General features: G+C 39.9%; 1 protein-coding gene across 2 annotated transcripts in view; it reads right to left on the bottom strand.

The window, feature by feature from the left end:
* The window catches only part of dscamb (Down syndrome cell adhesion molecule b), a 122,431-nt gene that overhangs the window by 17,087 nt on the left and 81,614 nt on the right, over nucleotides 1-23,730 (bottom strand). For both annotated transcript variants that reach the window (XM_072392786.1, XM_072392787.1), the window contains exons 5-15: nucleotides 23,120-23,398; nucleotides 22,731-23,006; nucleotides 20,935-21,231; nucleotides 19,625-19,897; nucleotides 16,788-17,066; nucleotides 16,443-16,562; nucleotides 13,501-13,680; nucleotides 2,265-2,461; nucleotides 1,827-1,923; nucleotides 1,470-1,598; nucleotides 1,167-1,334 (exon numbers count right to left, since the gene is read on the bottom strand). In XM_072392786.1, the coding sequence (XP_072248887.1) occupies nucleotides 1,167-1,334; nucleotides 1,470-1,598; nucleotides 1,827-1,923; nucleotides 2,265-2,461; nucleotides 13,501-13,680; nucleotides 16,443-16,562; nucleotides 16,788-17,066; nucleotides 19,625-19,897; nucleotides 20,935-21,231; nucleotides 22,731-23,006; nucleotides 23,120-23,398 (2,295 nt within the window). The remainder of the gene's footprint in view (nucleotides 1-1,166; nucleotides 1,335-1,469; nucleotides 1,599-1,826; nucleotides 1,924-2,264; nucleotides 2,462-13,500; nucleotides 13,681-16,442; nucleotides 16,563-16,787; nucleotides 17,067-19,624; nucleotides 19,898-20,934; nucleotides 21,232-22,730; nucleotides 23,007-23,119; nucleotides 23,399-23,730) is intronic.

Genomic DNA, 23,730 nt, shown 5'->3' with positions numbered 1-23,730 from the left:
ACTTAGAGAGAACTAAGAGCAAAAGTGCTCTGATTTGTCTCGAATAGATTACAGTCTCACGTTAATACAACTACGACTTGATTATGTGCAAGATGACTCAATGTTCTTTTCAAGTACAAAAATAACGTACAATGGCAATATTTGAACATTTAAAGGTAGTGAAAGTACATTTCTGTCCAGCCACAATAATTTCATCCACTGCTATTTCATTTTTGCCAATACTTCAATATTGTTGCCACTTTTGATGTGTGAATAAATCCTCTTCAGTAAAACTGTCATAAATCTATATAAATGACCATTATAGAATAGTTGACTTATAGAGTATCCATAGACTGCATATAAAAGGTGGGTGTAAAGGGTTGATCTAGAGAGTGATACTGGAAACCTGACAGGGCTGTCACTTTTTCAAATTTATTTGCAATTGTTTGAATGTATTCAAATGTTGTCTCCCCTTTTTCTTGCTATCTTGTCTTGCTATTTTTACAGGCCTTTGCCTGAGGACCTTTTGTTTGCTGCTATAAGATGTGTAAGATGCAAAATACTTCCAACACCACTTTTCAGATAATTTGGTGTCATCATTGTCTCTTTTAGATGGCTTTGCTTGCTAGTTTCCTCCATTTCACAGTAATGTTGCAAACAAAAGATCGGATTTTTTCACCGATTGTTTACCAAAACATGCAGTGGGTCAGACTAATACTAGAGCACCCTCTGCTGTATCACAAGACAAGCTACTTCTAACAGTCTGACGCATTCATGTACTCAGCCTGTTCTTGAAGAACTGACAGCCATTTCTGAATTCCGACAGGTTACCGATGTTTGAAGTTTCTCTGCATTTTTAATGGACATTCAAAACTTCAAAGAAAAAGTGACAGGCATAAAACCTAATTGGACAACTCTGTAGCTGTTGGAGACCTAATATCATTTAAATACGTGATTTTTTTTTCTTTTCTTTCTTTTTAAAATGACCACCAGCAGTAATCAGGGATTGGATGTCATAAAGATTATAATACATTGTGGGGAAAAAATGGAAGAAGTTGATGCTTTTAGATACATTTCTAATGGTTTTGGGATATTCATTCCCTGGCTTCACATTTCAGACCTGTTGGCTGCACATATCTTTATCAAAGAGTTTATGGGTGGGTCATGCTCACAATAACTTCACTGACCTGCTTCATCAGTAGTGATGGTGAGCTCATTGCTGGGGTTGCTGTTGCCTATAATGTTCTTGGCGACCATGCGGATGTTATAAGTGGAGGAAGGGTGGAGGTCAATAATAGTGGCCTGGTTGAGCTGCGGTGACACATCTTTGGTTACCTGTGCTGATAACCATGATGCTAGAGGAAATAAATTGGGAAAAGGTGGGCAGACTGGTAGCAACAAATAAGAAAATTGTGCATTTATTGTTTACACACATTTTTGCCTAATATGTAACATAGTTCAAATTGATCTCCTTTTTCCTATGTGTCTACCTGATTTGTTCTTGCACTCAATATCATATCCTGTGATGGGGCTGTTGCCATCAAAGCCCATGGTCCAGCGAAGAGCTATGGTCCGATCTTTCACCTCCCGGATCTCTACCTCAGGAGGATCGGGTGGTTCTGAGGAGATGTGAACAAAACAGTAGGCAGAGACTCTAGAGCTTGAAACAGAACTGCATGGAAGGCAGACCAGATCTATGCATCATTTTAATAAGGTTCGGGAAAAGATCTGGAGTCACAAGGTAAAGCAACTGCAATAATTGATAAAGGAATGAAGTTATAAAAAAGGCATTCTTTACTACTCCAAATTAATTTTCTGTGCAGAGTCTGAGGGGAGACAAAGCTTACCTTGCACTGTCAGCTGTATGATACCTCTGTCCTCGCCGAAGGAGTTGATGGCATGACAGGAAAAGAAGCCTGAGTCCTCACGGACAGTTGGCATGATCTGCAGAGGAACAAGCCACAATCAAGGCTTTCAGGTGGGCACAGTTGAACTCTCGGTCATAAAACTTAAATTTTGTTTTATCCCATTTATTTTCAAAAAAGGAAGATGCCCAGTGCACTCATATTCAATAGTTGAATCTTTTACACTGAAAAATATTAAAGAGTAAGAGAAAACCTCTTTGATGCATATTTCTTGAATTTAGAACATTTTCTATGGGCACAGCCTTCGTGTGCTTTTACTCTCTCTCTCTGCTTTCCATCTGAACAGAAAAAAATGACTGAGAGCTGGAGCACGCCCCAGAGACGAAACTGTGTTTGATTTATGTAAAACTAAACACTCACCACCAGGGTAGAGATGACTTCATCAGCCACTTCTTTGACAGTGACCACATATCGGCTGGTCTCAGGGTTGATGATGCGCTCCTCTTTCTCCCAGCGCACCATTATGGGTTTCTCCCCATGAGCTATGCAGCTCATCCTCTTCTCCTCACCCTGCGTGGCCAGAGTGGTGTTTGGGTAGGAGGTGATCATGGCTGGGACTAGATTGGCAGTGAGATTGAAAGAAAATCAATGGGAATTAAGTAAGTACAATCATTGCTTTTTAATAGACATGTAAAATTGAAGAATTCAAATCCCTGTGAAAATACACTATTTTACACATTAATGGAATATGGCAAAGTGAACATAGATTTAATCCTGAAATAAAAGCAATAATGCCACACATTCACAGTGTTTCTTGCGTTGTGCTGACAAAACTCAGTTTCACGAATTCTGTGACAATTGTGACAACCACTTAAACACTCCGGGAACTATCATGAACTCTGCATGTCTCCCCCAATACTTAGAGATTGAGAAGGAGCCCTTCAGGTGAACCTGGGCTTGCTTTGATAACAGCAGTGAGCAGTGACATGCTGCTTTCTGAAGATGAGGCAGAGGAATGGAGAAAAAAAGCCGTGACTCCTGCCTGAACTCCCATCAGTCTGAGTGCAGAGCTGGTATGACTCTATGCCGTAACCACACACCGGGCTCATTAGCAACACATCTAGCCTATGTGCCAGTGCTTGTAGTTCTGCAGAATGAGTACATGTCGTGAACGTGCCTCATCCACAATCTGTACTCACACTATGCTCATACTCTCATACTTTACACCTTTTTCATTCTGTCATTTTCTCTCTACTTACATGAAGCTCTCACTACATGATCTCTAAAGTGAGAAGAACTGGATTACAACATATTAACTTGTGCAGTTTGAGCAGACTGAATGAAAATGTTAATCCTCATCAAGGTGGGCCTTGTTAAGTTATCACCAGATACCTCACAATGCATTTGAAACACTTTAAATGATCGGCCTGTTATGTGATGACTTCTAATTCTCAGACAAAATAAGCTGAAAACTGAGAACTTTTGATTCAATGTCTCACTCCAGCTTTTTTATTCAATTTCAAGCATATAGTCATTTCAGATCAGTTTGTCAGAAACATAGAGCACTCTCCTGTCCAAGAGGTTAAGATAAGCCACGTTTTGGAACATCAACATATGTTCTGTCCAGTACAATTCCTAGGGCCTCAACAGCAACTTGTGGTCATGCATTTCTTTTATTTTTCTCAAGTCAAATGACCTAAAACCTGGGCAAATGATGCAGATGCAATAAAGACTCGTCGTTGCACTGTGGATAGCCGCTACTTTTATTCAACTGTATGATCTTGCCTGTGCACGGAATGTTAGTGAATACTGACTCAGCAAAGCATTTGTGCAGTGTTACCACGAGCAGAAGCAATGGTGGTTGCTGCTGTAAATAATATAGGAAATGCCATGAAATAGAAAGAATGTTTCTATATTGCATTTCTCACTGACAGTTGCTGATGTGCTGCAGCAGTAAAACCTGTAAGATTCAAAATTTGGCCTCTGGCTGTTCTGACATGGTGGTAAAAATGGCTTGCTACAGCGTTATGGTCACAGTGCCATATAGCTTGTCGTTGAGGCACATTTTTCAATACTATGCAACACGTTTTGTTGCTTTGATTAGTTTCAGGCATATGATAATTTATCCACAGGTATTTTTGGGCTGTTCCTGTAGAAAACACCCCTTCAGAATTCAAATAAAACCACCTTTTGACATCTGTCTGGCGATGCCAGGCTATTATCGTTTGGATCTCCTCTGATTTCCAGCAGATGTTTAGATAAATGTTTTACCCTTTAGTAATTGTGTTCTCTGCCCCACCATTAACTCTCTCTGTTTGGTAACAAAGGGAGAGTGGTGTGGTTTTAATTAAAAAAAAAGTGCTGAAAGATGGTATAAAGTTATGTAAAGTTGAGGAAATTCTCAGAGTCTGTGATGACTGGGTTTGAAACTGTAGTAGGAGTGACTTTCCTCACATTACTCATAATGATTCGGGCCATTGTTACTCTAAAATAATTTACTAGCGCAGCTTAGACTGTTAATCAGCTTATTGTTTTCTTTCAAAGAAACGCAGATAGAGTTTTTACATTTCATAGAGAATGTTATAGAATATGATATTTATTATAAAGTTTCTGGCCTCTGGAGAGCAGATATGCTGTAGTGAACACTGTGTCACTGAACTGAACAGTAATGGCAGCTACATGTGGCAGGTACTTGTGGTTGGAGGTCTTTGGCTCCAAGAAGTAACGCAATATGTGTGTCTGAGTCAGTGTGTGAATGTCTGTACACTCCTGAAAAACATATCTGTGAGCAGGAGTGTTTTACCATGTGTGCATATGTATGAGTGTGTGCGTATCTGGGGGAGCTAAGTGGGCGAGAGCAGAGAGCAGAAAAGACTTGTGCTCATGACACATCTCAGCCACAGTACACGATGGAGGAGAAGGAAAGAGCATGTACCCCTGCAGCGCTAACTATGATCCCTCACTCACTCCCTCTATCTCCCTCCTCAGGCTCCCACCAGGACAGCCATGATTTAATGATGAGAGGGACGGCTTTGATTATTCATACACAGCAGACAAGTCCACTGGCCGTGCTGTTGTTTCACACAGGCACATGCGCTTTCAAACTTACACAGACATGCACGGACAAAGACACATACACCCATTCTCATTCGGAAGTGCACAAATCAAGACAAAAACAGAGATGCCGTCCTTGCGATGTGCATCCGTACGCACTGATAAAAAAAACAGGAGTGCATGTATAACAAATATATAAAAACCAAACCAGAAGCAGTGACACACATACATAACGGAAGAGATAGTGTAGATACACACACTCCTCCCCACATGCACAGTGTTTCCCTGGGTCAGACAGAATTTGTTTTGGCTTAACACAGCCACTGGTGTGGTACCATTTGATGATACAAAGAGTGTTAGGAAGGTTAGGTAATCACAAGTCGATTATAGTACTTGAAGTTGTAATTATAATTAACCATTTATTATCCTGTACTTGTATGAATAGCAATTTGCCTGATGATGTTTGAATTACCCTGATGTGTTAAACCTAATCCAGTCTGAAAAATGCTGTTTATCAGTGGTGCAAATCTTCCTAAATGGGACCTTAAAGAGGTCGGAGAGTCTTCAACCATGCTATCAGCTTTGTGGGCTGTTCTTTGAAATAAATGGCAACATGAGCCTGCAAACATGCTTATGATAACAGTGTTAACAATGATATAAAGCAGGTTATTGTGTTAGCATGCTTCCTAATTAGCAACACACAACATTAGACAATGCTGGTCAATTGGAATTTCATTAGTTTTTAAGATTTGAGTTAACTTAACTTAAATCTGTAAATTTGATCTAATGGAACCTGTATTTAATGAAGACGAATACGATTGGAATGTTTTTCAGTATCTTCACTGACCAGCTCCAATGTGCAGTGGTTAGAAAGTTGAAAATTGTTGTTGAATTTTTAGCCCACAATGTACTCAAGTTTATAGAATAAACAAGCAACACTGTTCTGGAAGACTCTACAATAAACAAACTAATTGCTCACAGGTGAGGGTGTCAGGATTGGGTATAAAAGGAGCATCTAACAAAGGTTCAGTCTTTCCAAGAAAGGATGGGTTGTGGCTCACTGCAACTCTTCAGAAAATCATCAATCAGTTGAAACAAAAAAAAACAAAAAATGTCACATCGCATAACGAGTGTTTCAACATCTACAGTGCGTAATGTTCTGAAAATATTCCGAGAGTCTGGGGAAATCTCAATGTGTAAAGGACTGAAACCGTTGTTGGGTGACTATGACCTTTGATCCCTCAGTTAGCACAGCATGAGAAACTATCATTCCATCTTGGTCAATACTGACCCATGGCCTCTGGGGTATGTTTAAAGCACTAATTTCCCCCAGTATTAAAGACTTATACCTAAAACTGTATTGTGCTAAGAAGAAGCAGAAACACTGCTGAGTTCTCTAGCAATGAGTTAATCTCAGATGGACAGAAAGACAGTAGACACGTGTTCTGTGTACATGAGTCCATATTTAGCTGCTTTTTTGGAGAAAATGGATGTCTGGTCCCACGTGCCATAGATGAAAAAGACTATCCAGGCTGTTATAAGCAAAAGGTCCAGCATTTTTTTTTATATAGATGGGGTGAATGGCATGTTGCTTGCATATGTGAGAAGGTGCTGTTGATGCAGAGGTGTATATTGGAATTTTGGAAAAAACACATGATACCATCAAATCAAAGAGACATCTTTCCCAGATGTGCTTGGCTTTTTTCAGACTGTGTGTGCTTAACCAGTCTGCCTGCTGTCAACGTCTCTCCTCTACTGAAAATGTATGGATCATTATTGTGAACAGCTAAAATCTTGTCAATCTTTTAGGCATTTAGACTTGTTTATATTTTCTGAATACTAATTGAGGCACACACACACAAAAAATTGTTTCCTAAATACTAGTTCCTGTAAAGTAAAGGTTCAGATATGTGAACAAATTACAAATTTAAGTTTTTGGTGAATTCTTAACCTACTTTGCCATTGTCAGCTGAGACAAACCTCAGCTCTCCACAACCTTCTACAGGACAAAGCTTACAGAAAAGATGGATGGATGGATGAAAATACAGTATAACTATGTATCTGTGATAACTTATTGATAACAACATCAGCCAAGACACTGTCTCTTTGGGTGTCTACTTCTTAATGAATCATTTAAAAATCAAGAGGGTTAATAAGCACATTCGGTATACACACCAGCACATATCCTATGCACACAAACACATCCCTCCACCCAAACACATTCACATTCACATTCATCTTTCTTTCCCCACAGTACATTTCCTTATTTGAAACAGCCAGCAAAAATCAAAAGAGCTGTGCTGCCTGCTTGCATGTGTTAATGTGTGCATGTGTGTAGGAGCATGTACGTCAGTGTGGTTTTGTGTGTGTGTCAGACTTGAGACTGCCAACGTTTAAACCTCATCTCTTATTCACGGGCAGCCCCACCCTCTCCCTCGTTCCCCACATCATCATTCCCTTACCCACTGCCCCCACACAGGAAACCGCTGATTTATTTTGCATAGCAACTATGAATTTTAAGTGAGTCCTATTAACAGAGTCTTCTCAGCTCCTTCTCTAAATGTTATTGCCCCTTAACGGGGGCTATTTTCTTCATCTAAATCTGAGGCCTTGGCAGTGTAAGTTAACATCAGTGAGAATCATGTTTGCTCTGTGAAGGAACTCTAAAAAGGGCACACGATGATAGGAGACAAGGGAGAAATCATGTGTGAATAACAATCAATGTTTATTTCTTTACTCATGAGCACATGCTTAACTCTTATTATGCGCATACAGGATATTCCTGAAAATGAATATATGAAAACATCTATGTGTACTCAGAAACATTTAAATCTTTCCTTGACCATGTACAAGAGTGTATATGCAAGTGTGAATGAAACGTGAAGCAGAAGGCAGCAGCTGATGTGCTCTATAATCTTCACTGATCTTGGTTGGGCTTCAGTGCTACGTGCTAAGATGAGGGTCTCTCATCTCCTCATCTCATCTCAACGCATCTACCATGCACCACTTGCAGGGCCTCGGGCTAAACCTATTCTTTTTGATAGCCTGTAATTGCTCAGTTGATGTATATTTTTTAATATCCAGCAATATTACAGGGGCCTGGCAATAAAACACGGATCGGTAGAAGAGGATGTGAGAGTGAGGAGAGGGGAGATGAGGCAGAGAGTGAAAGCTGAAGGGGTAAAAAAAGGAGGGAAAGAGAGGTAACAAAGAGAGCAGGGTGCAGAGAATGAGAGAGGGAGGTATAGAGAGATAAGACAGGAAGGTGAATAGAAAGAGGTGGACCCTTTCATATCCTCTGACCACACTGTCAGTCTCTCTTATAGCGTCGGTTTTTCTGCTGAATAATTTAAACATAAACACAGTTTGAATGAAGAATGGCAATATTTTGTTTAGGAAAAAAAGCACTTCTCCAGTTAGTGACCAGATTAGGTTTGTGGTGAATATGTCTATAGTTATATATGTATCTAAAATAATTAAACAGAATTAAATGAAATTGAATGACAAAACAGTCATCAACAAGAAAAGAAAACATTAACTGGTGACCATTAATTGAAAGATGATTAATAGTTTTAGTCACATTTCAAGCACTAAGGAAAATTTTAACAGATCCAACACTTTGTAATCAAATTATTGCATTGGAATATGCTATCAGTTTTAGTTGGCAAGGTATGCTTTAATTTTTCTGAATATCTGAGCCCTGCAAAATGTGTCTGAAAGAATCATGTGCAGGTCACTGTACATGTTGTGTGGCCATGCTAAAAAGTCAAGCTAAAGCTAAAGACAAGCTACACAGTTATGGCTTCAGTTAAATTAGTGCAGCATACTGTTTTGTCTCCACTTTTGCACTTTGATTTTTGGAGACGGAAGAAAACAAAATTAAAAGAAGAACCCTCTAGTGAACTCCTACATTGTAACAACAGTCCTATTAACACTGAAGCATGCAGAATCTCATGTACAAAATGCAATACAACAGTAACAGTTAATGTTCTGACAAATTCATTTTTGTAAGAGGGTTTATGATCCAGCTGTAAGAGTGTCACGTTTTAAAAAAAGTTGAACCGTAAATTGAATAGGATGTTTTTTTTCCCTTTTATCTTGATGTTTCATAGACTCAGTGATTAATGGCTTAGTGAAACACATAATTGTTAGACTGACCAACTGACAGCTTGAATGCTACTTGAAATAACAATGCGAATATAAGCCAATTTGAATAAACTATTGTAAAAAGAGCCTTTTTAAAATGAGTTGAACCCTTTTACTGCTCCACTACAAGCATGGGAATGTCGCTTTACAGCATTTACTGTGCTGATGTGATTTAGAAGGAGGACTAATGGCTAAATAATGTACAATGACTTTGAAATATGATGTATTACTCTCATATTCATTCATTTTAAACTGTTGGTAGCAGTGGGATCTGGAATGTTAAATAAATGTATGCTTTGTTGGCAGTATTAGCACATCTATACACTTGGATGACATCCACAGCAGGCAGCACATGACCAGGGCTTTGAAATGAAAGAGATAATGTGTTATTTTGCCATTTAGTCTTCCTCTTACTGCTGGATGTGTAAGAAACAATGACAGACTGAGAGTGCAAATAAAGCAGAGAAACATGCAGACTGTTCTTCCCTTGAGCCCAACGTCGGCTTCTAATTGAGGTATTGACTGATTTAAATGAGGCAGAAACGCTCTCAAGAGTTCTAATGTTCACACATTCGTCCGCTCACAACTACACACGCAGCATGCAAGCAGAATGCACAAATTGCACCATGCATGGACACACAAACACATGCTCATAATAAAATAAGCTCACAGTATGTAAAAAAAAAAGTATGCTTATAAATAACAAGAAATGTGTTGTTGTGCATGCATACAGAAGAAGACCGAGCTACTGACATAATGGTGTTAGTGAATACGAGTACAGTAATGGTCTCCCTTTTTCAAAGCACTCATGCGAGTAAGTACTCTTTTATTGAAAGCATCTTGAATGCACGAGTACATTTTGGGGACTGAAATGTGATCTACTGAGTGAAAAGCATGACGCTGAGCCAGCATGTCATGACTAAGCAGCCAATGGAACCAGAGGAAGAACAGCACACAGTATTAGCACAGGCCCAAAGAACACAGGGCTGCAACGGAGCTAACTGAATCATAGAAGATTTGGATGGTTTAAAAAGGCACTGCAAAAAATGCAAAGAAAAAATGCAAAGAAAAACCTTTGGAAATAGAAGTACCATGTACTGGCTGAATGAAATATTGGAGCAAAAACTTATTGGAGCAAAAACTTATTGTAGCAAACGTTGTCGTAGATTCTCAGTTGTTCAGATCACAGTTATTCTAGGAGCTTGACAAAAGGAAAGTGGATTTGTTTCTTAATTCACAGGTGACAATGACCAACGGCAAACGTTATGGTCAGGTGAGTCAGTCACACGTGTTACTTCAACGACTCTCCAAATGGAAGCGTTCTCTCTGCAGGTCAAGATTAAAACTCCTCCCCAGTTCTACTTAGCTGGCCTTCCGGTTCGGGGGGGGGGGGGGGGGGGGTGTCTTGAAGAACCAAGAGATTAAAGTCTTTATTCAAGCTCCCTGAATTATTGTTGCAACATGCAACAACTCTTCAGTGAAATAAATATATTAATAACACTACATTCTGTGCCAAGTCTAATTAAATAACAGGGTTTCAAATAACAGAGAAAGAGGGATTAAATGCAGCAAAGGGTCAGATTTAGGACTTGGCACTTGTGCATGGGGCTCTTGCTCAACCACTTGAGCTACCCGGCCTTTACTGATTTTAATAGTTTTACATAGGTTTAGTCAGAGGACTAAAGAATCACTGGTATTTTGCTTTTATTGCAAGAACAAGACAAAATGACAATATTCTGGCAAAACTGACATAGTTGGTGGAATTGCCATTTATATCAAACTTGTGCCTGCCCTTAACATAGGGAGAGCATAGGGGGTCTGCCTTCCATATCCTGTTACAGGAAGAGAGTTGTCCACCTCAGCATTTCATATAATCAATCATATGATTTTAGAGAATTTGCACTGGAAGCATTGGAGCTAATTGCAAATGTAAGACAAAGTCTTAAAATGTTTTCTGCCTGACAGGCTTTCATGCATCATTTTATGTGCACAACCACCTCGCTGTTCAACACCTCGTTTGTTCAAAATTCCAGCCTTTACTAAGAATTCAGTTTCTCATTGCGCAATTGCACAACACTTTTTTTTTCACTCTTAAACACTCCTTGCACCTCTGCATCCCAGCTTCTGAGTGAGGTTTCCACCATCAGGTCAGAAAAGATGCTGTGTGTAGATGTATTACTAATCAGCAGTTAAAGAGCAAAACATTTGATTAAACTGTACACATTATAATTCGTTCCAGATGTAAGAACAAATCTAGCGGTCTAAAAAATACAAAGGAAAAATAAATAATTGACTGGCACCTCTCCACTATTGTGAAGTGAAGTAATTTCACCATTGTGTATACGATCACATTCAAATTGAGGCAATAGCAAAAATTAATTTGAATTAAAAAATACTACAAAATGAGTGTAAAAATACAGTCATTTTGATAAATTTACACAACCTGGAGCAACAGCAGAAAGCATTTGGGGGGTAACCTAACTTAGCCACACACTCTAACTACTACGGTGGGTGACACAGCTGACGACACAAACCAATACCAAAGTGTAACAATATGAATGCAATTTTTGTTTAACTTTCTCTCTGTCTCATTTCCTTCATCACCACACAGTGCACACCTGCAAAACTTGAAAAACAAACCTGCTCTTTCTACCGTGCCTTAATGGTATTGTCTATTGTTCATCTCTACAAAACACACGCACACACGTTTGTTCGGTGGCAAAGGGGTCTCAGCAGAGACTTGCTCTCAAGGCAGTGGAGCAGAAAGAGAAAAATACACTTTCACATCCATCTTCATTACATGTATGTAAACTTCATGCGCACGGACCAGCAGAAAGCAGACAACATAACATCAGGCTGGATACCAGGAGCTCCTGCAGCAGACAAATGTGAAATGCTATTACTGACCCATTACATGTACTGAAGGCTATCTCAACTCAGCTATTGTAAATTTGTATACAACTTGACACATTGATTTTGTCTGTTGTGTTTTACTGTGATTTAATTGGAATCTGCTGTAAGAATCTCATCCATTTCACCCCTTGTGTTTTTTTTGTATCTTTATGAAATTTTACAGTACAGCAATTTGGTTCTGTTTGCATTGTTTTAATTGTGCATAAAAAATAAAGCTGGCGTTGACATTACTAATGTTTTAATGAAGTCTAACAGAAATAGCTCAAGTAAAAATCAAATGCAACTTAATTTATTTCTTAATTTCTCAGCAATCAATTTCTCAAATTACAACTGAATTCTCAAATTGATTCTCTATACCTTATCTGTTTTTTTTTTTTTTAAATCAGTGATTGGAGTTTGTTACACTACTGGAAGCTGAGTCTACTGTAGCCGCAGCCACAGTGTTTGCTCTTTGCGTGGTAGAAAAAGGAGGAAGAAAAAAACGGTTAGTACAGCCATAGGTCAAATTGCTGCATAGCAACTGGGTGCCACAGTCAGAAAACTGACCTATGAAAACGCAGTATGTTTGTTTCTGAACCTGCTGCTGCAGAACTGACAGCCTTGCAGCCTTATACTTTGCAGAGACACATAAATATCCATGGCATGCCAACAGAGAGTAATGATGAAAAAAAAAAAACAGATTTACCCAGAAGGAGAGTTCTACATGAATTATTTTGTTACACAGACTGGTCAAAGATCAGGGTCAGACAGAGAACATTTTCAGCACATAAAATCTCTCCTATCAGGGTGTTCAACTTTTGTTATGTTTCCGTGTATGTACACATTTCTATATATCAGACATGGCTAGTGAGGCATGAAGGAAAAACAGATAGAGAGCAGGATGTGACAGAGAGAGGGCTGCCCATCAGCGGGGAGCCTCGTGCTCCAGTTTGATAACTGTAGCAAAGGGAAAGTAACCCCCGCTTCCATCCAAGCACCATGAAAATGAGGAGCCACTCCTAACACTGTAGGGGAGCTCGTACTAATGCTGAAATGGAGGCAGTAGGCCTGTAGCCTGCGACATTCTCATACTATCCGCTAACGAGAACACTGATATGCAAAAGCACAGATAGAGGGAAGTGCTGAGTATAACTGAGGTCTAAAGCTATGAAATTGTCTTTTCACAATTAGATTATTAGACAAAAAATCTTTAAACTGCTCTTGTTCATTTATTTTTTGTCTATAGTCATGGTTATAATGCTCCACTATTTTGACAGACTGGATAAGGGTCTCTTTTTTTGTTCATTTTCCAAGTAATATGTTTGAAATTAATGATCACTATTGCGTGTTTTCAAATTTACCTCACATTATGTCAAACCTGCGAGCTCCTTGCTGTGCAAATTACACACATCACTGTTTTCTAACCATGTCACAGCCTATCTGAGCCACGTTTGTTAGAAGTATCACGAACAAAAAAAAAAAAAAACAGCCCGGACAACAAAACAAATTGATTACAGTCCATCAGCTGTTACTGATCTGTGCAGCATCAAACGCAGGCTCTTACTTTTGACGGTGAGATACATGGACTTGCTGACATCAGCTCCAACGTCGTTGCTGACCTTACACAGGTAGAAGCCATTGTCGTCCTCCAGCACGTGTTTGATAAGCAGCGAACCGTTGCTCAGCAGCTGGATACGAGAGCCGCTGTTCAGAAGGATGGGCTGGAACTGGGGGACGCCCGCACCTAGTCAGAGAAGATGAGGAGACTTTGTGAAAAGTTTGAAAATAAACATTAAGACTAATGTCGCCATTTCAGCATGTCTATCATACTTATAAGTAAAACTGAGTGAAATATGAATAAAGTGAAAACAGTGCCTCAGAGTAAGATGACCTAGAGTGTGTGTGTGTGTGTGTGTGTGTGAGCACGTGCATCAATTTGACCATGCCTCTGTGTTTGCAGATTTGATGACAAAGCCCATCAGATTTAGGGAGGATTGTAAACATGTTTCTTAACACCGGGCTTAAATCCTTAAATCGCCAAACAGCTGCTGAGCACAGCGAAAGAGAGGACAGAGCTGCTGGAGTGATGCAATCAGAACAGACATTAATGCCCATGTTCAACATGTCGGCAGATTGGGGCAGAGAGACCTCATAATGCAGCAGGTCTTCAACACTGAGCCCAGCTGGTGAGATTCCAAATGTCCACTGAAGTTAGGTAAGGGATTTTATCTGGCTATTTCCGTGCATAATGTATAATTTTCACTTGTGGTTGTTGAATGAACAATTCCAAAAAGAACAGTTAATGTACATAAATGGCTCTCACTGAAAAAACCCCAAAACATTCTTTTATGTAATTACGAATGAAATACGACCCTTTGCACTGTTCTAAGCCCTTAAAATTTGACTTGAAATCTTCTGGTTACCATATGTCAGCCAGAAATAACACCAACAAATAATGAAAAGCTGTTTTTCTTTTTTTTTTGTGAGTGCCAAGATTGCCCTGACACTGAATGTTGTTGATGAGTGTTGAGCTTTCATCACTATATTTGCTAGCATGCTAACAAAGCTTTTTATAAGTCTTCCAGTCTCCCTCTCTTGGTTTTTGAAGAAACGCTGAAGTGAAGCACTTCCCTGCGCTCTGCTAGCACTTTTTTGTCAGAAATAAACACTCTCATGACATGCTCCCTTATAAGGCTCATGTCTTTAGGGCAGTCTACTCTGCAGTAGTGTGATGGAAGCCCTGAATACTACCTTGCTAATGGAGTATCAAACATGTGTAAACTTTAACAGATGTTGCATTAGCTTGTTTTAAAGGTAACATGTACATATTAGGCCGTTTAGGGAGCTGTGGGTTTTGGCTTTTTAATTAAAATGCACTTAATTGGCTGTGGCTATAAAAAGGGTCGAGTGATGACTCTGCTGCTGCTCCCCTGGCTCTGAGAAAGAGGGAGAAGCCGGTAGACATGTTCTTCCTTTAATTATGGCTTGTGCATATCAAAATAGAACTAGTCACTGTAACGGTTGACCTTTACTTTTTGTTCCATATCTCCCAGAGACACTAACCTGCTTCTACTCAGTAAATGCACACTAGACAGCTACTCACTGGACAAAGTGAGGTCTAGCAGCAGTGGTGATTTTCATTACCCTTTATTCTGATTTATATATGCGCTAACATATCCCAGAGCAACTAGAAGTAGCATCTTTGCTTTTTGCAGATGGTCCTATTGGCGGTTTACAACCAAGTGTGAATCAGATCTGAGGATATGGTCCGCAGTCAGAAATGAATGGATTACCAACTCCAGGTTGGGGCTGGGTTGCTTCCTCAAGTGGAGGAGTTTCGGTTTCACTGGGTCTTGAGAGCTGTGACGGAGGGTGTCTGGGCTCACGCTTAGGGATGGGGCTCAGTCATCCATGGGGGGCTCAGAGTAGAGTCATTGCTCCTCTAGATTGAAAGAAGCCAGTTCAAGTAGTTCAAGCATCTGGTCAGAATGCTATCCAGATGCTTGGGGAATTGTTTCTGATATGTACCACCAGGGGGAAGCCTCTTGGCAGATCCAGGGATTATATCCCTTGGTTGGTTTAGGAGCAACTTAGTGCCTTCTGGAGGGGGTGGCTGTGAAGAAGGTGGTGTGGTGATATGTGCTTAAACCACTGGCCCTGATACATGGCACTGGATAAGTGACACAGAATTGATGGATGTATGGATGGAACAACTAAAAGTGTGCGGAAAAACTGAAGAAAAAATACGAGATGAAAGCCCCAAACATCACCAAAACTAAGCTGCAGTGTGATGAACTGAACCTTGTGGTGTTTCTGTCTGGAATGGTAAAGCTTGTCTCAAACTCTATAAGTGAGTAGATGCACACACTGCTCAGCCTGATCTCTTCATACATACTGATCAGGACTGGTCAGACAGAACTAATCAGCCATGAGGCCTGCCTGTCTCATAGGTACACACACACACATAGACATGCACACATAAATCCTATAAAAGGGTGAAAAACACATCTGATTCTTTCATTCCTTTGATCATGGGGCCTACTACACAAATACACACGCACACACATACACTTAAGCAAACCCACACCACTCTGCATTGCTTATTGTCCTTCAGTTGGTGAAAGCTTTTATCCCAGGTTATATGGATGACAGAGCAAACATCTGGGGCCCCTCTTCATCTATCCTGCTCAAGTGGCTGAGCTCACCTGCATCCCTGTTGTCTATCTGTCTGCTTGAGTCAGCGTCTGTCTCTCCTTGATCATTTTCTAATGATGCAGTTGGACACCCTGCCAGCTTGCAGCCCATGTTTACAGTGCAGATGACTATGTGTTTGTATGTGTGGTGTGAAAATGGCAAAGGGCACCCACTCAAATCACTTGTCCATGTGTTAGTTGATATTTTAGATCGGAGCGTAATAAAAGAAAACATTTTCATGTGTTGAAATCTGATTGTATCCACAGATAAACATATGGAAAGCATATTTTACTTTTACTGTACTTGATGTACCTTTGGAGTGCTCCCAGACAATGGTTGGTGGTGGATAGCCTTCAGCAGAGCAGTTAAGAGTCACAGTTTTCCCGTAGATTCCATCTTGATCCTCAGGCTGAACCACAAACTGAGGAGGAACTGTACATAGACAGAAACACATCAATTACCAATAACTATTTTTGGTGTTTTCGACACAGTGTGCGTTCTCACACTAGAACACTATGCCAGCTGATGTTACTTTCAGCCAGACAACTGGAAATACCTGGAAATGGATTGACAAATATAAAAACCTGCACACATGCTGCACACATGCTGCAGATTATGGTAGATTAAGGTGCCATCAGTCCCTTTGTGTTCTCTGACCTCTCACAATGAGCTGACTCTGGTGCTCCACAGCAGCAGCCTCGTTGCGAGCAATGCAGGTGTAGTTGCCGTTGTGGTCAGGTGTGAGGTTGTTGATTCGCAGAGAGCTTGTAAAATCAATGTTGTCGACAGTCACACCCAGGCTGGCGGGGATTGGCCTGCCATCTTTCTGCCACGTGATGTCCAACGGCCGGTCGCCTGACATGACCACGCAGGGTATGAAGACCCGTTGACCAATTGTGAAACGCTGAAACTCAAAGGGCTGGATGTAGGGAGGGACTGCAAATAGAAGGAGAAAAAAGGATCAAATGTGATTTCCACCTTAGACCACCTTAAGTCTCTGGATTCTGCAGCAGGACTATGTTCTTTTTTTTTCCGCACAGAAATTCCAAAATCGTTGAGCAATCTTTCTTTAAAGAGATAACTGGAGGAACATTAAAAACCTGAAGAGGAAAACATTCTGCCATTATTCCCTGTCATCCTTACACTAGAACATTTTCTCCTTTTAGCACAAGAAGCCACATCAGAACAACAACAACAAAAAAATCATCACAGATACTGATCTTCCACCTTATGTGGTTGTAATTATATTTAATTACATGTGGCTAGTACACGTAGTACAAGTAGTTTTTTTCTTTTCAATGACCTAAAAACTTTATTCATTCTAAGAAAATTAATAAGAAGTTAAAATCCCTTGAGTTGAATCATTTTGTTTCCAAAGCCCACAGCCTGAGTAAATTTCCATTTTGATGCGTTTTAAAAATGAAATTACCGGTAGGTTGAATGCTGATTGAAAGTTAGTATGACTTAGGAGTGGCCGACAACAACAAATTTTATTACAAAAACGATAAATGACAGAGAGGTCAAGGTAAGTATAGGAAATAGCTGCACTGGACAATCTTCCCTATTCTAAAACTCAGTTTTAAACCACAAAGTAGATCTTTGTCCATTTTGACTTATGCCTTTTGCAAAAAGCAGCAGATACCTCTGATTTTTCCACATATTTCTAATGCTGCCCTTAGGAATCAGTAAGACTCTATAACATGTTCATGTCTGTTTGGGAAGCCCTACACAAAAAGGTTGCAGAAGTATGTTCAAAGCATTACTCTGATTATGATCTGCTTATAATCTGCAGGTAATTATTATTTTTTAAATATATTAAAATGTAGTTTATTAATGTTTGGACAATACAGTCTTACACTGGCCCATGCAATGTGTAGTAAAAGAATTCCTGTTTTATGTAATCACACAGTCATATCATAATAATCTATTCAAATTGCTTGTGCTATATTTTCTGGGAAATATAGCTCAAGTCATCTGTGTGAGTGTCCAGTAAATTCAAACAACAGTGAAATGAGCAGCACTTTAGCAGCTTATTTAATTCAAAACAAAGTGGAGATAATGGACTCCTGGGATCCCCCAAACCACTTCCGCATTTTAAGCATGAGTAGAGTAAATTAACAAATGCACTCGCTCGCTACAGCACCACTGGGAAGTGTTGCTTTATATCATCACTCTCTCCTTCACTATCACTCTGTTTCTCCCTCTGTCTCCCTCGCTCCATGGGATAGAGTATTACAGTAACAACATGCTGCTCAGAGGGAAGTAAATGGAAGCATTATGGGGAAGCCCTATTCAGTATTACCTATTACATTTGCAAGATCTCAGAGGAGATCAGTCACTCAGCCCTGTAATATCATGCAGCAATAATACAGTCTTAATAAACCGCACTGATGCCCTGAGGAATTTTATCTTTTAGATTAATTTACAAGTCTGATTAAATGTATTTGCTTGCATACATCTTTGTGTGTAGACAGGGCAAAGAGGAGTGAATAATTTTGAACATAAACTTCTATCAAATTCAGTTTTATAAAGTAACTGAATTTGGCAGAAAAACATTTAGAGTTTTCTTCACCAATATTTACACCAAAAAAGACTTATAATCTTCATGATGCTCATGATCTTCAGGATCTGAGATGGCAGTGCCATTTTTAAAAAAAAGACCTGATTCTGTCATGGAAATTACTGCATGGACTCTGGAACACCTCAAGAAAACAGTCTGTGAACAGAGTTCACCGTACCATCCACAAATGCTGGTTAAAGCTCTATCATGCAAAGAAGAAACCATACGTGAATGTGATCCAGAAATGCTATAGTCTTCTCTGGGCCAAAGCTTATTTAAAATGGACTGAGGCCATGTTTTAAATTCCTTTTGGAAATCATGGACGCTGTGTCCTCTGGACTAAAGAGGAGAGGAACCATTCCGCTTGTCATTAGCACTTAGTTCAAAAGCCAACATCTCTGAGGATATGGGTTGCATTACTCCTTACGGAACTGGTAATTTGCTTATCTGGGAAGGTGGCATCACTGCTGAAAGATATATAAAGGTTTTAGACCAACATATGCTCCCATCCATCCATGACGTTCCTATCAGGAAAGGCCGTATCTATTTCAAGAGTCCAGGTGCTGGGCTGGCCTGCCAGCCAGTCTCCTCAGTCCTCAGACATTTACAGACTGTTGTAAAAGACGAGGTGATGCTACACAGTGTTTAATGTGGCCGTGTCCAGACTTTCTTGATGTGTTGCTGCCATCAAAATCAAGATGAGACATAATTTTTCATTAAATAGTAAAATGTCTCACTTTCTATATTTGATATGAACACTATGTTCCTCAGTGAATAGATTATTCCAAGATTCAAACAAATCTTTACTGTCAATACAATCACTCCTAAAACCTAATGCATACGTCTTTATAAAATAACCACATCACCAAATTTTTTTGGAAGAAATTTAATTTGTTTAAGAAATGCCACTACTGTTACTACTTCATGTACTCACCTCTCACACGAACATGGACACTCTGGGAGTCCATCTTGTTGGGCTGTACCATCACCTTGCAGTTGTACTCGCCAGCATCCACCTGCTGCACATTGCTCAGCTTTAGAGTACCGTTGTTCTCGAATGCACGCTGTCTGTGGTTGAATGGTAGCAGCGCAGAGTTCTTGTACCACTTTATGGAGTAGTAGGGGTAGCCAATCACACGGCAGTGAACGAAAGCATCTCTACCAGCAATTGCTGTGATATTTTTCATTGGACGAATGCTGGCGCGACCTAAAAGGGGACAGAGATTGAAAAAGAAATCTCTATGAAAAATATTGAAGGGACAGTGGGCACATCACAAGAGACGTGAAAATTGCTTTGTTTAGGTGTTTTTGTAAATGAATTCATGACTTTTGAAATATACTTAGATGTTGCACATGAAAATGCATCCTTCCACAGCTTCACACATGGCACCTGACACCAAATATTAAAGGGACCTGCCGCTTTAAGCTTTTGTTGTTTGCTGTACCACAAGACCTAATGCGTAACTCCAAGTAGAAGGCGGTGAAATGACAAGCAGATTAAAGTGTGCTAACCATCTGAAGAAAAACATAACATTTAAATACCACTGTACTAGCGCTACTGATAACTGAGCTGCAATACATTCTCCCCTCTGCGTCTCATAAAATGTAATACATTCAGAGCCTCGCTCTGTGTCTCATAAAATGGAAGCAGAGTAATCGCTTTAACATGTGATTGTGAGGAGTCGAATTGGCTGCTTAAGTAAATACACGCAGACACAGACACACATGAATAATCACTTGCACACACAAGCACACAGCCCAAGAATGTGCTCAGACAGAAGAAAAAGTATTTTTCTTCCGGCTATTTACAAACCATGTCCTGATATGCTTATGAGCAGCAAACCAGGATAATTAATTTGACCTAAACATACAGGCATGGTGGGAAAGTGTGATACAGTAATAATTTGAGGAGAAAAATACAAAACTATGACATTAAAAACCATACAAGGATCAAAAGAAAAAGACAACCACATAAAAAGAAACTCGTTGATGCAACAAGCCTTAAAGGAGATGCTAATGCGATAAGATTTAATATTGCAATTCAAATTACTAAGCAAAGTAAATTCAGAAGCAAATAATTCTTCAGAAGAGCACACATAAAAGTAAAGAGCACCAACAAAACTGCAAAGAAAACTAAATGCAATTGATATCTCAGGCCCAAAAAACAACTGTCACTCACTGACACACAGAGAGACAGACAGGTATGTGTATTGTTGTTCTTGGAGGAGCTGATTTGACAAGCACCTCTTACGTTTATTCGAGCCTGGTGGTACACGACCCCCGCTGAGTTGCTGCACGTGCACCGATACAACCCGCCATCCTGCACCTGGGTGTGTGTGACGTTGAGCTGGCTGACCACGTGGCCCTCGTGGGTCTCATAGTGGCCCAGGTGGTGGTGGCTGTCTTTGATGACGGGGTCGTCGTCCAGTGACCAGGTGCACCTGGGAGGCGGCGTGCCCTTGACGTTGCAGACCAGGAAGACGGGCTCACTGGGGTTCACCACCTTCTCGCTGAATGAGGACAAGATCTTTGGAGTACCATCTGCGTTGGTGGACAAAGTGGAGCATGGTGGTAAATAAAACAGAAGCTAACTCTGAGCTAATGTTCAGTCACATGTTGTACAGTAGTTCGGGTAATCTGACTTTGGCAGTGAGGGATGTGAGAACAGGCTGACTTACTGTGTGAGCAATAAAAGCAGAATCTAAAACAATTGCCAGGCAGTAAAGAACAAGTGGCAGCATCACATGATTGATGAATGCTAAAGGTTTCCCATCTATTACATTTCATCTATGTATATATACATATATGTATAGATATTGAAAAACTTTAAATAGATAAACTTTTCATTGTAAATGTAGTTCAATTGAAGAAATTCATGTTTTTACTTTAAGAATCATATTTTTCAAAGGACAACTTTTGTTTATTCATGGAACTTGTTTTAAAATGTCACTTTTTTTTTTTCATAAGGAAAGTAATCGTCTTATAATTCCACATTTTGTTTTATTCGGAGGACTTTAATCAGGTTATTTCCCTTAATAAGACAAAGCAACAGCCCCGGTCTCCGGGGCCGGCCAAGACCGGATCGGCTCTGCTTTCTCTGGTGCTGATGCTGTGATGTTGTCTGACTGACGCAGTAAGAGATCCACCCATTTCTATTTGAATATAAGAAATGGAAATAGTAAAGGATAGGAAATGAATGATGCCGTACAAAGTAGAAATCCAGTGATATTAATACATTTGGGATTGTGAAATGAAAGCTGTCCTTTGTTTTTAAAATAAAAACATTTTTAACTAAATGAGCTCATTTTAACATATAAATTTATTTACTTTTTTCAAGGATTTATTCCATGGAAATATTCATTCATTTAAGTATATAGTCTCTGATATAATTCCAAAATGGTAGTATAGTATGATAAATACATCACAAGATCTACGACAGCTTTTGATTCTGCATGTAACAGGAACATTATTGGTCAGATCACAAAGACCCTCCTTCACCCTCATTTTTGAACACTATGTCAGTATATCAGAATAGATGTTATGATATATTGTTGAAGGTATGTCTTTGTCATAAAATCAAATTTCGGCGAAATAATCCTGTTTGTTTTTATTTCTTTTTTCTTCATCAAGACTTCATCATTTGCTGCTTTTCATCATGCGCACTGTTCCAGCAGCTTTCCTCCCACACACTGGGTGTGGTTGGCTTTTGAAATGTCCGTCTGCCTGCTGCTTCTCTCTGATAATCTAAGTCTATCCCACATGATTATAGATTATCAATATCTTCTTCTTACAGCTCCCTGACCACAGGAGACAGTTGCCTAAGCAACGCTGCCAAAGTAAGGTTATTGAATAAAAGAGTGCATGTACGTGTGTTTTTGTGAAGTCTAGAATGATCATACTAGCAGTGGAAGAGAGTCAAAGCTGCATAAAATCTGTATTGATCTGCTCACCCACTGATTATGCATAGGACAGCTGCTATACTTTGAAGTCTGGTCTAGCATCTGTGTGCAATGGACGCTGTGATACAAAGGTTACTTTACCTTCGAGGATAACCTGCACAAAGTCCTGCGCAGACATCTTGCCCTTCCTGGCAAAGCATTGGTAAGCTCCACCATCACTTTTTGACATTCCTTCCATGATGAGGTTCTCCCGGTTAAGCCCAGTGAAGCGAACATTGTTGCCAGGGTAAATGATCTCACCATTGCGATACCATGAGATCTCATACTCATCTGAGCCGCTCACGCTACAGGACAGAGACACCTTGCTACCCACACTGCCTTTCACCTTTCGAGGGCTGACCACTGCTTTCAGGGGCTCTAGGGACACAGAAAACACAGAAATGCTGTTTTACAATAGTTAAGTAAAATAACTGATTAACAGTTTGAAAATAGTAAAAAAAATGGAGTTACTCCTTTTGAAAAAGACTTACGTTTGACATACAGCCGTCCCATGACCTCAGCGTTGCCATAACTGTTCCACACTTCACAGACGTATATACCCGAGTCACTGGGCTGTGCACTCTCTATCAGCAGCCCTGAGACGGTCTGGCGAAAGCGGCTGTCAGGCTCCAAAGGGCTGTTGTCCTTTAGCCAACGGTATTTGGGTGTTGGGTAGCCTGAGGCCTTACAGGGCAGCTCCACCCGATAATTAATCCTCACCTCTCTGTGGTCAAAGCCATCCAAGATGGCTGGCTCAGCATTGGTGGGGTCTAGAAAGAGCAGAGAATTTAGTGTTAATCAGTGGTGAGCATTGCCAGGCGCCTGACAGTATAATCCAATATTGATTCTTAAGGTCAACATTCAGTTCCATAAACTGTATAGTTTGTTACGTGAGGAAGTAAAACTATCATTTCAGGATGGATCTCACTGTCATCAACATCCAAATCAGTGATGGAACCTTGAATTAGTCCTTATTTATCCATCTTTCATGCTTAATTCCTTTTATCAAACTATGCAGCAGATACATCAGATATACAAGTGGTTATTTAGACAATATATAAGTCTTTGAATTAAAACGGACTCAAGCATAAACGCAGTACTG

This window comes from Leuresthes tenuis, unplaced genomic scaffold, assembly GCF_036924035.1.
Source record: "Leuresthes tenuis unplaced genomic scaffold, fLeuTen1.0.hap1 SCAF_9, whole genome shotgun sequence".
Classification (NCBI taxonomy): domain Eukaryota; kingdom Metazoa; phylum Chordata; class Actinopteri; order Atheriniformes; family Atherinopsidae; genus Leuresthes; species Leuresthes tenuis.
Note: the sequence above shows the minus strand (reverse complement) of the source record. Positions and strands in the feature narration are given on the sequence as shown.